Here is a 16,262-nt window from a genome sequence, read left to right on the forward strand (position 1 = left end):
CCACCAACATGCTATTTCATTTCAAATGACTACAGATCACTGTTGGACTACCATTCTCAATGAACACCAACAAAGCACAATGTCAGTCACTTCAAGTGTTGGATTAAATGTTTTTCACGTGGTGTGTTCCATGCTAATGGGTGGGACAGGAGAAAAATTTATTTGTTTTTGCCCAAGATGGATAAACCAAAGATATAGCATATCCCAGAGCACTTGAATAATCTTATTCCCATATGACATTCATTAAGGGCTACAAATTGACCACAACCTAAATTGGAAAACTCACACTCTAGACTTAATGAAATGCCTTAGTTCAGCTACATTTGCAGTATGCAAGATAGCGGAAATAGGTGATTTAAAAATGAAGAAGTTAGTTTATTCGACCTACTTCCATTCACTAATGAGTTATGGAATCATCTTTTGAGGAAACTCCCCTCACAAAGAGAACATTTTCAAAATTCAGAAATGAGTCATTAGAATTATATCTGGTGTCAGTCCTAGATCATCATGCAGAGACATCTTTAAGAAACTTGGTATTCTAACTACTACTTCTCGGTACATGTACTCATTGATGTCCTTTGTCATTTCCAACATGTCTCTTTTTACACAAAATAGTACAAAACATGATTATAATACCAGAACCAAAAACAATCTGTATAAGGACTATAAAAGCTTAATATGAGTACAAAAAGGAGTCAAGTACATGGGTACTTATATATTGAATAACTTAACTGAGCATATCAAAGGTCTTGTAAGTGATAAAGATCAGTTTCAGAGTGAATTAAAGAACCTGTTTGCCAACTCCTTCAACTCCATCAATGAATATCTTCACAAGAATTATAGCTCATAACTCTGTCTGCATTAGAATTGTACAATATCCATGTATCTGAGTAAGAAAGTATCTTAAAAAAGAGGGCGGTGGTTTCCTTTCCACCGGATTTGCCCTCTATTTTGCAAGACAATGCAACGACTGTGGTTAAGGTCTTACGGTTTTGTGTCCTGTCCAATTTGTTGCCTCGGATTTTAGGGAGAGGATTTTAATGTGCTGCTAGGTGACTGGCTCACCCAGGTTTTAGGTAAGAGGTCCGCCAGTCACGATTACCTACTTGTTTCCCTTAGATTTCTGTTCTCTTTTCCTTGTGTTTCCTTTCCTTTTTAGTGTGTTTCTTCTCCTCTTGTTTTGCCTCTCTATGTGAGAATCTGGAACTGTGTCAGGTCTGTGTCATTTAGCCGTTCTCCTTGTTCGCTGTCTGTCTTTGTCCCTTCACCGCATGTGTTCCTGTTTCTATGCATTTGGGCGCGGATGACCATGTTGTTTAGTGCCCAAAAACCTCAAACCACACACACACACACACACACACACACACACACACACACACACACACACACACACACACAAAATTGACTCTTTCCACATCCCAGAGACTCATCTCCAAGGGATCCATGGTAAACAATAAGTGTGATGTAATTTATTTATTTCTACATATATATGTGTCTCATTTATTTGTATCCACTTCCAGTAAACTAAAAAATAATCAAAAGAGGCATTGCAATGCATTATCTAGTAGTAAATAAGTAAAAACAGATCAACATATCTTTGCCTTTAAGTAACAAAAGCAATTACTATACAGTAAGAAATGTAACTGCCATAAAAATCCAATACTTTTCTCAGTTGAACGAACAATATTGTTTTAAAGGATTATGTGTCTAAAATTTCAGGCTTTATGCAAAACTACAGGCAGTTTCCTTTACTCACCATATGGTGTGGAGGTTGCATTATCTCTTGTTTATCTGGGAGCTAAGGAAAGAACTGCTAAGGAAGTTGCTGATACTCTGCATCTACCACCAGACAAAAAAACAATTTTGGATGGTTTGAGTGATCTCCTGCAATCCATCAAGGTGCGTATAAACCATATAAGCAAAGTGCAGCCAGAACCCTTATGTTGAGTTACCCCAGCAAATTAGTTCGTAAGACATTATTGAATGGAAATATGCAAAATATGTTAGGAGATGGAGTCATTTGTTTCCAAGCCTTGCTACTTTACCCAAAGAGGAAAAGTAGCTGAAGTTAATTGTTTGAGCAGCTGGAAATATGCTTATTCCAGTTCAAGTTTTCATCAGTATATATACCCAAAAATTTGTAGAATGTTATCCTGCTTGCTGATCCCTGTTTATATGCTGCATCAGTTTTTGACATGAGTCTATTTCTTGTGCACAACAGAATATAGTGTGCTTTCTCAAAATTTAGGGAAGGTATGTTTTCAGAGAACCACACCACATTTAAAAAAAAATAAAACCATCATTAACAATTTCATCTGTTGCATCCTCTTTGATAGGATTTATTGTAACAGTAGTATTCTCTGCAGAAATGACCAACTCTGCTTGGTGTATGTTCATTGGAAGGCCATTCACATTGATAAGGACAGGAGTGAACTCAAAAGTGAACCCTGTGGTAGCTGAAGTCAGTTTACAGCCACAAAACATTGCCAAGTTATGGAATTTAAACTTTTTCCATACATTACAAAAAAGGTATTACTAATGTCTCTGTTTCAATATTGTGAAGGGGCACAACTTCTTTCCAGTGGGTGAATCTATCTATCTTACAGAAACCTTATAGTGACTCTATTGGAAGATGGTTGAGGACTCACTAGACCATTGTCTACCACCTGAAAAAAGTCATCAACAGTGGGGGAATTTTCCAACCAGTGATTTCATATACCTTGTAATTTTAGTCTTCTGGCAAGATGTACATGTTGCAGTTCATTCTTACATATCTTTATTGGAATTAGGCAAGACAGATTTGCAAGATATGAGCTTTATTGAAGCTCTCACTAATTAATGAGCAACACTGCAATATTTCTTAAAACCATGTTCCTAATTTGTTTTTGTGCATGTGGATGTCTCGGTTGATGTGTCATGCCACACTTGAAATCCATAGGGTATAGTCTGCTGAAACTTGATGTGAGTTCTTGAAGTTCTTTATCTTTTTTCTTGTGGAACAGTCATTTCCTCATATTATGTCATCTGCAATTCTTTTAGCCTAAGTAGATGATCAGCAACCTCTTTTTATGGCTAAGTTGTACAATATAAGTCAGATGAGAATTGTGGAGTATAAGGGGAAGATAATGGAGTTGCCATGTTGAAAGCTATTAATTTTTCTGTTTAAATGCAAAAGTTAATTGGGCAAGGTCTTTTGTAGACAGAAAATTACCTTACTTTCAATAGATATTTGAAATACTTTTTCACAAAATAAAGAGGGTGAAGTTCATCGTCATAAATGGGATAAGTGTTCTAGACAGTGGAGCACTTCTTTGAAAAGAAACCCATAGGCTTCCAAATTTCAACCCATTTCTGTTGTAGGTCTGCATCTGCGGCCCAGTTTGATGCATACACAAACAATATAAGCTCATACCACACACTTGAAAAGTCAGTAGTACAGCTTGGGCTAGGTTTCACTTCCATTTTTCAAACTATTCTGTTGCTTTTGGAGTCAAGCTGAATTTCCTTTTTCTATTCTTCTTACTTCCCTTCAGACACCCATTAAGAAGATATTGGTTTTGTGTAGCATGTGCTAGATAACAGTGATAGGGGTTGGATGTGCTGAGAAATGTTTATAATTGTTTCACAGTTTCTGGACAAAGTATCTTATTCTTTCCAACTTGAGACTGTTGACTTTCTGGTCTACAGTCTGCACCAAAACATAAATGGTAGTAGAAGCACATCCTTTTTTAAATTATTTCTCAATCAATTTGTGCTCCTACTATGAGAATGATGTATCTGATTCATATTTCTTTCAGCTTACACTTTAGTCTGTTGATTTGAGTGTATGATTCATCAAATTGGAATGAAGAACCTATAGCCATTACAACTTCTGTGTTGGAGCTAAGTGAACTTAGTTAAGTGATCACATTTCCATCATTTGATATACCTTGAAGGCCATTTCACCTATTCTTTCTTCAGTGACTATCAAAATTTTTTGAATATGGCTGGGACATTTATCTAAACATAAAATTTTAAGAACTGTTATTGCTTGTATTTTTTGTGGGTAAGATTTCATTTTTAACAACTGTTAACTTGGTTTTACATTGCCTAGCTCCAGGTCACTGAGTAATATTTTTATTTGACCTTCTCAGTCAACTTCAACACTGTTACAGTATTTTCTTTAGCCAATGAATATTTTTAGATGCAGGGCTGGCAACAAAATCCTATATGTTTTCAACAAATTGTGACTGTAATTTTATTAATACATAATTAAATTTCACAGTTTTAGTTGTTATGCATGTGATACAAAATTGTACTCCACTTTCTCAAACCAAATATTGGGTTTTCGTAACCAAAGCGGTGGCATGTTAACTGTGACCTCATCCACTTCAACTTCACCTTTAACTACAGCATTATTTTTTGTTGGCAGTGTCCATGGTTTTTTTTTATTTTTCTATAATATTGCAGTGTTCATTTGAGGGGAGTTATTCCACGTATTTTAATTCTCTATTTGTAAATAATTTAATGAACAAACCACCATTTCCTTCAAAACTCTTTTATTTTCATGCAAATTTACAGTTGTTTTTTGGGGAAACAAAATACAGAGCAGGTAATAAGCAGAGCAGTTTCAGAAAAATGCACGGACGTACTATTACAAACTGCTGGAAAAATATCCCTGCAGATCATATGCATTCAAGCAATATAACTAATGGAAGGATTTGATAAGCAGTCTTTTTTGTTCAAAGTTGTCTATTCCAAATCCTACCAATTACTCACCGATAGTTTAGAAGTAGTATTAATAGATTAAAATAAAAATTCCTCTGTCACAGGTTGACTTTACAAGATTTGAAGATCTGTTACTGAAAAAAGAGTGAGTGTGCAGTATACCATTTTTTATGTTATTAGTGACTTAATGTAGTGCAAATATCACATTTATATTACACCTGATGCCATGCATTTGTAAGTAATGAAAGATGATGATAAAGTTACTGAAAATTATAAAGAGGGTTGGGTATTGTGTAGAGCAGTGGTCGCCAAACTGCAGATAGTGAGCCACATGTGGCTCTTTGGCCCCTTCATTGTGACTCTTTCGCAAAATGCCATGTGCAGGTGCTTATGTACAGTGTGCTTCATGGCCCATGCACAGAGGTCAGTTTTTGGTGTGGGGAAGTCTATTTTGAAGAAGAGATGTTAGATGGGGGTGAAGGTGAAATTGCCATTCTCTCCTGGAATTCAAACCATATGGAATCACTGCCACCTGTACTCCTTTTGCTGCTTGTGGCTACATCTTTGGAAGTGGAAGTTGGATAATGTTTCAGAGTCAGACACATGAAGTTCATGCAAAATAAAGCAGTGGAAGGAATATCCTTGCAAAGCATGGAAAAAGTGTGTGATTGGGTGAAAGAAGACTAAAATAATTATATTAATAATGAACTAACAAGCAGGTGTTGACAGATGTGAAAATTACCGAACTATCAGTTTAATAAGTCACAGCTGCAAAATACTAACACGAATTCTTTACAGACGAATGGAAAAACTAGTAGAAGCCAACCTCGGGGAAGATCAGTTTGGATTCCGTAGAAACACTGGAACACGTGAGGCAATACTGACCTTACGACTTATCTTAGAAGAAAGATTAAGGAAAGGCAAACCTACATTTCTAGCATTTGTAGACTTAGAGAAAGCTTTTGACAATGTTGACTGGAATACACTCTTTCAAATTCTAAAGGTGGCAGGGAGTGAAAGGCTATTTACAATTTGTACAGAAACCAGATGGCAGTTATAAGAGTCGAGGGACATGAAAGGGAAGCAGTGGTTGAGAAGGGAGTAAGACAGGGTTGTAGCCTCTCCCCGATGTTGTTCAATCTGTATATTGAGCAAGCAGTAAAGGAAACAAAAGAAAAATTCGGAGTAGGTATTAAAATTCATGGAGAAGAAATAAAAACTTTGAGGTTCGCCGATGACATTGTAATTCTGTCAGAGACAGCAAAGGACTTGGAAGAGCAGTTGAATGGAATGGACAGTGTCTTGAAAGGAGGATATAAGATGAACATCAACAAAAGAAAAACAAGGATAATGGAATGTAGTCTAATTAAGTCGGGTGATGCTGAGGGAATTAGATTAGGAAATGAGGCACTTAAAGTAGTAAAGGAGTTTTGCTATTTGGGGAGCAAAATAACTGATGATGGTCGAAGTAGAGAGGATATAAAATGTAGGCTAGCAATGGCAAGGAAAGCGTTTTTGAAGAAGAGAAATTTGTTAACATCCAGTATTGATTTAAGTGTCAGGAAGTCATTTCTGAAAGTATTCGTATGGAGTGTAGCCATCTATGGAAGTGAAACATGGACGATAAATAGTTTGGACAAGAAGAGAATAGAAGCTTTCGAAATGTGGTGCTACAGAAGAATGCTGAAGATTAGATGGGTAGATCACATAACTAATGAGGAAGTATTGAATAGGATTGGGGAGAAGAGAAGTTTGTGGCACAACTTGACCAGAAGAAGGGATCGGTTGGTAGGACATGTTCTGAGGCATCAAGGGATCACCAATTTAGTATTGGAGGGCAGCGTGGAGGGTAAAAATCGTAGAGGGAGACCAAGAGATGAATACACTAAGCAGGTTCAGAAGGATGTAGGTTGCAGTAGGTACTGGGAGATGAAAAAGCTTGCACAGGATAGAGTAGCATGGAGAGCTGCATCAAACCAGTCTCAGGACTGAAGACCACAACAACAACAACAAGCAGTCATTTTATTTCAATGTAGACATTACATGTCATCTAAAGCACCTTAATCTTTATTACTAGAGGAGGGAAAAACAATTTTTTTTATATTAGAAGAGCGGAAAGGAAACACAGTTTTTTTTATTTTAGAAGAAGTTATTTCATTTGAAAACAGATTATTTCTTTCTACACAAGATTTTGAAAGATAAACATTGATTCACTTTCCAAGCCACTGAAACATAATCAAGAATGTATTTGTATTTGTATTTATTTATTTATCCTGTGGATCACATATTGTACAAAGTACACATGATATAGGACAAGTCATTTTTCTTAACAAATATGTAGTTTGGAGAAAAAAATAGGCAATGGACTGCCATTTAAAAAAATGTACACAAAATTGTTCATTGATGAATATAGTAACTTCACATACAGAGAATGCAAACAATTTCCATGGGGAACTAAGAAACATGTAGGCAATGTAGTGCTACTTTAAATTTACACAAATAATCACTGAGATTACAGAATAGTGAAAATGTCAACTGGAAACACAACAGAAGGACAATGTCATTTAAAAACTACATTAAACGTGAAATTAACATTGAGATTTCACAGACAATTAAGTTTTAATACTAATAGAATGTGTATTTGTACATTCAAAAAGCGAGTTAAAAAATTTTGGGAAGTGAAACTGAAACATAGTTGTGTATAGTAGAAATTAGGTTATTATTTTGCCTACAGAATGTTTTACTCTAATCACAGTATTTACAAAGGAACTTTATAATTTTTCATTTCCAGGAATTCTTGTACTGAATAGAAACAGTGCTTTGTCAGAAATGCCTTTAGTTTATTTTTAAATATTGGATCTTGGGCAGTTTTTATTTGTTCTGGAATTTTATTGTGTAATACGACGCCCAGATGAGTTATATATTTTTGGTATGATGATGTCCTTGAAAAAATTTGATGGATATTAGATTGCCCTCTGGTATAATGAGCGTGTATATCATTGTTTTGGATTAATTTGCCTGTTCTTGAGAGGTATTCCCTGGTGAATAGGATTGTTTCTTGAATGAATAGGGATGGGATGCTTAGAACATTAAGTTTTATAAATTGACATTTACAGGATTCCAGCTTTTTGAGGCCACAGATTATCCTCAGTGCTCTTTTTTGTAGTTTAAATATATTTGTGCTGTGAGTTGAATTTCCCCAAAAGATGTAACTCTGATACTGATGTTTGCTATTTCAAAGCAACACCTTTAAATATGAATGAAGCTTTTCTCAGCAGGTTTCAGGAACTAAGAAACAGCAAAGCAACATTAGCCTTTGTTGAAAGAGTCTTAACATGACTGTAAAAGAATTAAACTTTTTCTCCCTTTAAGATCAACATTGGCAACTTTGAAATGCAACTGGTAGATTTGAAGCTTGAAACTTGAATGTCTTTGTGCTGTACAGAAATATTGGAGAGAAATAAATGCGAGCTTAATGTGTGTTTCAAGGATGCTTGGCCTGCTGATAATGAAGAAAAGCCTGTTGAAATGGTGATTATCCCATATGTTGGGAAGACATCAGAAAAAATTGGAAGAATACTCTGGAAACACACTGTAAAGTGTATGTTTTGCCCACCATTCAAGACAAAAACCTTGTCATGATCAGTCAAGGATTACCAAGGGCTCCAGAAACTGGGAGTCTACTTCATCCCTTAGCAGTGTGGAAAAATGTATCTAGGACAGATTATCCAGATGGTACAGGTGAGATGCACTGAGCATAAACACCACACACACAATGAACAGCTGACAAAATCCACTGAGGCAGAACACTGCATCTCCCATGAACATGCCATGAATTATGACAGCACCAAGTTGTTATAAAAATTCAACACTTTCTGGTATTGTATTCTAAAAGAAGCTCTAGAGATCCAACTACATAAATAAACACAGTGTCTTTCAATTAAGCAAGACCTTGGGACAAGCCATGAGATTGATCAAAGCACAGCAACTATCTACATGGAAATCGCTCCCATCATAAAAAGTGAAGAGGGTGAGGAACTGTTGTTACCATGCTGGCATAGACCCATGTTTGACGGTGACCGCAGCACTACTGGGGACCCCAGATTGACCCCCAACATCATGCTTCCTCCATCACTGCACCAGCTCCATGCCCAGAGGCTGATGGCTGGAGCCTGTGGGAAGAGGAGAGAGGATATTATAAAGGTGGCAGCCAGCAGAAATCAATAAGTCATCAGGAACAGCTGAAGATGGCAGCTTGTCAAAATATCATGCTTTCTTGATGAAATCCAGCTGAGTACCTGAGAAATATTCAAGATCAAATAAGTGCTTTGTTCACATCACAAGTAGTCTGCATTGAAAGACATTGAGAAGGAAGATATGTTGATTTTCAACACATGGAATAGTATCCTGACTCATATAATTAGCTAAAAAATAGTGTTTGCTTTCTTCTGCTATTCAGGTGTATGTACTCATGCAAGCAATCATAGTGTCATTGATGAGAACCTGAAATCATGCCTAAAATTAGAAACAACAGCATACAAACTTGATTTATCCAAGCTTTCAAAGGAGATGCAAGGCCATCACTTACATTAGTGTTTGTCAGTCATTATCATGATTTAATTTTATGGAGACTTCACAACTTAACTTAAACAATAAATAATATGATTACTAAGTATGACAACAAGTTTCATCCAACATTCCTACAATGTAACTAAGTCTTAAAACCTCAGCTATAGTTTCTTATATTAATTTAAGGAAATTTTTTGGAGTGAAAGAAGATGTAGTGTGAGGTCTTGAGAAAGGTATGTTGATATGGTTTGGTCATATAGTGACTATGAATAAAAGGAGGAAACAACCATACAAAACGAGTGTGAATGGGAAAGTTGGAAGTGGTTGAACTTGGCAAATGTACTTCAATCACTTTGAGGGTTTTTTTCAGCAAAGGCCAGCTTAGGTGTTACCTTATTAAGTTAATAACAATGTGCCTACCTATATAGTTTATGTTTGAAAAATTTGGCTCTCAAAAGAAATTCTAGTCATTGTACTGTTGATACGTGGCCTGTTGACCAACAAGTTTGCCAACCACTGGTATTGGGTAATAAGAGACAGTACAACCTTCTGGACACTGATTCTTTCCTCTTTGTTCATCAGAACAAAACATTTGGGCCTGTTCGTTCAGGTTGCTGAGAAAATGAACCAAAGATGGTCTCAAAACCCAGGTGACTGGCATAATTTGTGTTAACATGCATCAAGAATGTGGGCAATTGCTTCCTGCTTGTTAATATTCACTGACAGACGCACATTCAGATCTGAAAAAAGTCTCTCTTTCAAACATATTTTGGATGTCACTGTTGTAGTTGTAGGAATTCCAGATGATTTTGGGATCACTTGCACTGTTGTTGTTGTTGTGGTCTTCAGTCCTGAGACTGGTTTGATGCAGCTCTCCATGCTACTCTATCCTGTGCAAGCTTTTTCATCTCCCAGTACCTACTGCAACCTACATCCTTCTGAATCTGCTTAGTGTATTCATCTCTTGGTCTCCCCCTACGATTTTTACCCTCCACGCTGCCCTCCAATACTAAATTGGTGATCCCTTGATGCCTCAGAACATGTCCTACCAACCGATCCCTTCTTCTGGTCAAGTTGTGCCACAAACTTCTCTTCTCCCCAATCCTATTCAATACTTCCTCATTAGTTATGTGATCTACCCATCTAATCTTCAGCATTCTTCTGTAGCACCACATTTCGAAAGCTTCTATTCTCTTCTTGTCCAAACTATTTATCGTCCATGCTTCACTTCCATACATGGCTACACTCCATACGAATACTTTCAGAAATGACTTCCTGACACTTAAATCAATACTGGATGTTAACAAATTTCTCTTCTTCAGAAACGCTTTCCTTGCCATTGCCAGCCTACATTTTATGTCCTCTCTACTTCGACCATCATCAGTTATTTTGCTCCCCAAATAGCAAAACTCCTTTACTACTTTAAGTGCCTCATTTCCTAATCTAATTCCCTCAGCATCACCCGACTTAATTCGACTACATTCCACTATCCTTGTTTTGCTTTTATTGATGTTCATCTTATATCCTCCTTTCAAGACACTATCCATTCCATTCAACTGCTCTTCCAACTCCTTTGCTGTCTCTGACAGAATTACAATGTCATCGGCACTATCACAATCATAATCCATTGGCTACTGTCATAGTTCATTGTATGAATGTTGGAAGCTTGAACTATGTCCCTGTTCCCAATATTATCATAATGGTGATTGAGGTACTGTTAACAGCAGTGCACCAGTTTTGTAATAAGGTTCAAATGGTTCAAATGACTCTGAGCACTATGGGACTCAACTGCTGAGGTCATGAGTCCCCTAGAACTTAGAACTAGTTAAACCTAACTAACCTAAGGACATCACAAACATCCATGCCCGAGGCAGGATTCGAACCTGCAACCGTAGCGGTCTTGCGGTTCCAGACTGCAGCGCCTTTAACCGCACGGCCACTTCGGCCGGCTTGTAATAAGGCCTAAGCAGGTTGCTACCTACATGTTGTGTCATGCCGTGATAACGTTGTGCATTTTTCATCATCTGAAATGGAATGCTGAATTGTCAGTCACCCCCTCTTATGTAAAAAGATAGAAGTTGCTTGATACCATGTTTTGTGTATAATAGAGGTGGTCATACTACTCCCAATGAAATTTTGTAACATTTTTTCAGTGTTTATCCTCCTGAGTTTTATCAATGAATGAAACACCTTTTAGCAGAAGCAGCCTTCTGTTTGTCAACAAGTAATCTATGTGCCATTAGTTAGTCAAGCTGTATTCACTACCACTTAGCAATAATAAAACTGCCAACTTGTGCTGACAGAGTACCAGAGGTGGTATCACCAAAGCACCCATACAATGTGTTGGCCAAGGGGACCCTTTGCACAGATCTAATCACTGTTGAATGTCAGCTACAGATATTCCTTACAGCTCCCATGGTACTCAGAATAGAGTACTCGTGGTGGTGAGATTTCTCTCACTGAATCTGATAAGTCATTACCGAGGATATGTGAATGTAGACTTTCCTATTATATACCACTGATAAAAAGCTCTTGGGTTGCCATTCGGGTGGCAGTGTTAGGACGTGTGTATCTTAACACTGCCACTTGGGTGGAAATTAGATAGCTTTTTATAATGACTGAGAATGCTTACCTCGTTTATCTTGGTTGGCAGTATATACCCATTACCTCATACAAGGTGCTGAGTAGTCCACAGACAAACTCAGGAGTAAATGCCTGTGGTCTGCCCATGGGTTTCATTTTAACCTCAAAGGGACCTTGGGTACTAGATAATTCTGACATATCAAATGATTGTCACTGTGTTTACCTGTGACCCTTCTGTAATCATGTTGTTTAGATTTCTTTGACTGCATTTGATGGGTTTTTACTGATAACATTTTGGCATCTATCAATCAGACAGATCTATGTTCTCATTGTACAACCATTACTCACTTACATGGGATTGGATAGTCCATAGACAACTTTACAGGCAAATACTGTGCAGTCTGTCCAAGGCTTCTGTAATGCCAGAATTCCGAAACCATGCTGTAATTGTCTAACAGTATGTACTTGTAATGCTACAGAGTACATGTGGTGGTGGTGGTGGTGATGATGATGAATAGTCACACAACACAGATACAATACAAGCACTTTTATATTAATGAAATGAGTGTACATGGCAGAAGCATCAAAATTAACAAAGTCATAAGGGGCAATAAAAGTCAGAGTGTTTTGTGCAAGGTCCTCATTGATTGCCAGCGATGATGTTTGTCGAGCACAGTGACGGAGGTATGAGCTGTGGGAGTGGTGAGACTGCATGAAAATGGAGACACACATTGGCATCTGCAGCAGAGTAGTCATCAGGAAGCAATGTATACTGGATAGTGTAGCGATGGTAGTAATGGAGGCAGGCTGGCATGGAGTGGGGTTGGTAACAGCATGAATATGTTGTGATATCCAAAGTTGGAGGAATGAGGGGTGTGTCGCCAGGACTAGATTGTGCTGGTGATGGTTGAGGTCAGTTGGAGGCAAGCATCAAGTCATGATTGTGAAGATCCATTGGCAGAAAAGTGGAGGTGAAAGCAGCGGTATAGATGTCTTGTGGTAATTTGACAATCTTATGGAAGTGCCGTGGGATGGAGTCATCTGCAGTCTGAAGTTTGGTAGCCTATGTGCTGACCTTCAATGATGGGGGCATTGTATGTCAGCTTGCTGTTGAGTTATTCAGAGAGGACGTTGTGGATGTCCAGTTGCAATTCAAACTCTGATGGTATGGAGCTGGTAGTGGGCGTTTTGACAGATGTAGCAAAGGGGAGAGCTTGGCAAGTGTTATTATCTGGTGAAGTATCTTTAGTGTCCACACATGTTTGAGTCAGTTAACAGACACTGTTGTAGATTTCATGCTTAATAATATGTAGAAAGTATGGTCATCTCTGTGAAGGACCTTGCGTGGGCCTGAGTACAGGAGATGTAGGGCAGGTCGTACAGTGTCATCTCATAACATTATGAAGTCACAATCTTTAAGTGCTTTATGTAGAATGACTTTGTGCACCAAGTGTGGAATGCACAGAGGTATGCACAGGTGAGCAATGTGTCGCTTAGCATAAGAGACCTGTTCAGGTAGGTCTAGGGGTGTCACTGATGGTTCTTAGAGCACGAAGTCTGATGTAATTTTTGCAAGTCTTGTGGTGGTGTCAATTGCCGAATAGTCTCTATACATTGTGGTGTGGTGCAAATGCCCAAAGAATTTACAGTTTGTCCAAATAAGATGACTTCTTTCAGTCAGATTTGGAATTCATCTTCGTTGATCATCATACCTTTGTGAGAGAGGCTGTCAAGAACTTTTTGATGTGCGTACTGTGGGAGACATCGTCTGGTGATCAAATCAAGATATCATGAAGATAACCACAACATAATGAGAACTTTAACAGTAAACCATCAATAAAACATTGCCATATTTGTGCCACATTCTTAAGTCTGTATGACAAACTTAAACTCAGAAAAATCAAAAGGCATGATAATGTCTTCTGGACACATGCCATCTTACAGTCAATGACACTAGAAACATAAGCGTTTGCAAAATAATGGGTGAAGCCCTGATGTTTGGTACCAGTTTTAGGGGTGAAGCCCAAGAATTGTCAGAGGGGCTAGCTATCCCAGCTTGTAAGAGATCATCCACTAGCAGTTTGGCAGGCCTAATTAATTCCAGTGGTAGCTGCCATGGTCTGTGACATTTTTGGGAAAGGTGGCGGGGGAGGATGGTGATAATCTTATGAACTGTTCCATTTTTTATGGCTGACTATGAATTGTTCCTTCAGGGGAATCCACAGAGACATGGTAGAGAATGTGAGAGGGAGTGACGCTGTACCGACCTTTGTGTTGGGAGATAGAGCCGGTGCTGTAAGTATCTCCATAGATGGTGGTAGGGGTGGTGCCGAATCAGCATGGTGTAGAGATGTTGGTGAAGTTCCTGCTTGATGTCTTGAATTTTGTGTTGGGTGACATTGTTTTTGGGTTGTAAGTGAAAGTTTGTTTCACATGTGTTGAAACAGAGCTGTTTAACATGTTTAATATGGTCAGTGGTGGGGAGGGACTCCTGAAAGAGCTGTTGACCATTGGGTATACCCACAGCCGGCAGGAGGTGGGATTTGTGTTGTGAAGTGGGCTGTGCTGTTAAGTTGGGCTGTCAAATGGATGTAGCCAATTACACCTGTGGGGGAGTGGCTGCTAGTCAAGAGAGTTAGCTCGCCGACATACTAGTCTAGAACCAGATCAGTCTGTGCCAATAACTGATTCAGCTACATCTGCAATGATAAATGTTTGAGTGTATATGTCATTGAGGCAGAGGTCTAGTGTGCAGACCTGTTATCCGTAGACACAGATGTCATATCATTTAGTGTATGGAGCTGGACAAGCCTGTACACTGGCATTAGATGTGGCAAAGAGTGCAGAAAAGTATTGACCTCAGAACTGTTGTTGATGAGGTATAGTTGGTCACTGATGTGGTTAGGTACAAAGAGTCTTTTCTCATGAAAATGGTGGGGCACGTGTGGTCTGTCATTGTCATCATCGCTGTGGGTGTCCAGCTGACTTAGATATCCTGCGTTGCCCACTGTGCCTCCTGTGAACCATGCATGAAGTTTGGGAAATTGCATGGTGAAGGACAAGCAGGGTCAGTATATGGTACATCTCACCAGCAAATCTGATGCTGCATGGGCACAGTGTAGTCAGTGGCCTTCTGCACGGGTGCGATGTGGTCGGTGGTGTTCAGCACAAGTGCGAGTGTGTTATAGTTGTTGATGCTCTGCACAGGGGCGATACATATGGAGGGTAAGTGAGGGTTTGTTGTGGCAGTGCAAAGTTCATGGCTCTGAATGGGTACAGTGATGTCAAGATGCATGGATGGCAGATGAGTTCAGCATGGCTTGTGGTAGGTGGGAGTTCGGTTGTGCACCATTGTAGTTGCAATTCATGCTCATTGCCTTTGTTGTTGACATTATTTATGTATAGTCTTCGGAGTATGATAGTTTATCTTTGATCAGTGAGTTTATGGCTTGCATTCAAATGTTCTTGCTCATGGGTAACCATGTTCAGTTCGACTTGCAAGGGAAGCTTCAAAACCCACAAGGTCCATAATATGTGGTCGGACATTAGATGGAGATAAGCCTGCGTGCAGAGATGATGCTGTAATTGTGATGGAATCGTGTCCCGTAAAACTTTGTCATAAGTTATGTGGTGGATTTGTTCCTCCGGAGAGCAGTGAGGTGGTGGAAAAAAGCAGTTTTCAAAGTCTTATTTTTTTTTCTGCCGGAGGAGATGAGTATGATATCACTTATTGTATCTGCATGGTCCTCCATATGGCTAAGCACAGTGATGAATTTCATACCATCACTGACAACTTCACTTGAAGCAAAAATGCTGTTGACAGGGGCGAACCTCAAAGTTGATCTAGCCAAAAAAGAGGTAGCTTAAGATGTGTGCTGTGCCCAGTAGGTTGCCAAGGCAATGTTCATAGTTGAAGAACAGGCAAGCAAGTATTGTCTGTACACAGCACAACATGATGCACAATAGGAAATGCAGGAGACAATGCAGCTACATGAGGTCTGGAGTGATCAGGTTCACTTGTGGTATAGTTGATAGCTCTACAAAAGTGAGTAGGCATGAGTCCAACCAGTTGGATGGCTGTAACTTGGGAGTAGCGTGGTTTGTGAGTGAGACAGAGTGCTATGTGAGATCACATACTACAGTGTCTGTTATATTGTGTTGTTTGGAGATGGTTTAGCACATTACAGAAGAGTGTCGGTGTCACTTTTTATCACACAAGATGCATGCCAGGTGCTGTCCACGGCACCTGGCATCGTGGCACAACAACCTCTATCCAACGACATAAATTGGATAGCACAATGAGGGCACAACGGCAGCACTGCAGTTATGCATTAGATGGAAATGTTCAAATTATGTATGAACATAGACATCAGAGTCACCAGTGTAGTGCTATAAGTAAAGAT

The 16,262-nt window shown here is 38.8% G+C and overlaps 1 protein-coding gene across 3 annotated transcripts in view; it reads left to right on the forward strand.

The window, feature by feature from the left end:
• Positions 1-16,262, forward strand: part of LOC124776961 (ovalbumin-related protein X-like) — a 109,848-nt gene that overhangs the window by 67,257 nt on the left and 26,329 nt on the right. For all 3 annotated transcript variants that reach the window (XM_047252197.1, XM_047252195.1, XM_047252198.1), the window contains exon 3: positions 1,720-1,899. In XM_047252197.1, the coding sequence (XP_047108153.1) occupies positions 1,720-1,899 (180 nt within the window). The remainder of the gene's footprint in view (positions 1-1,719; positions 1,900-16,262) is intronic.

Source organism: Schistocerca piceifrons, chromosome 2, assembly GCF_021461385.2.
Source record: "Schistocerca piceifrons isolate TAMUIC-IGC-003096 chromosome 2, iqSchPice1.1, whole genome shotgun sequence".
In the NCBI taxonomy this organism is placed as follows: Eukaryota; Metazoa; Arthropoda; class Insecta; order Orthoptera; family Acrididae; genus Schistocerca; species Schistocerca piceifrons.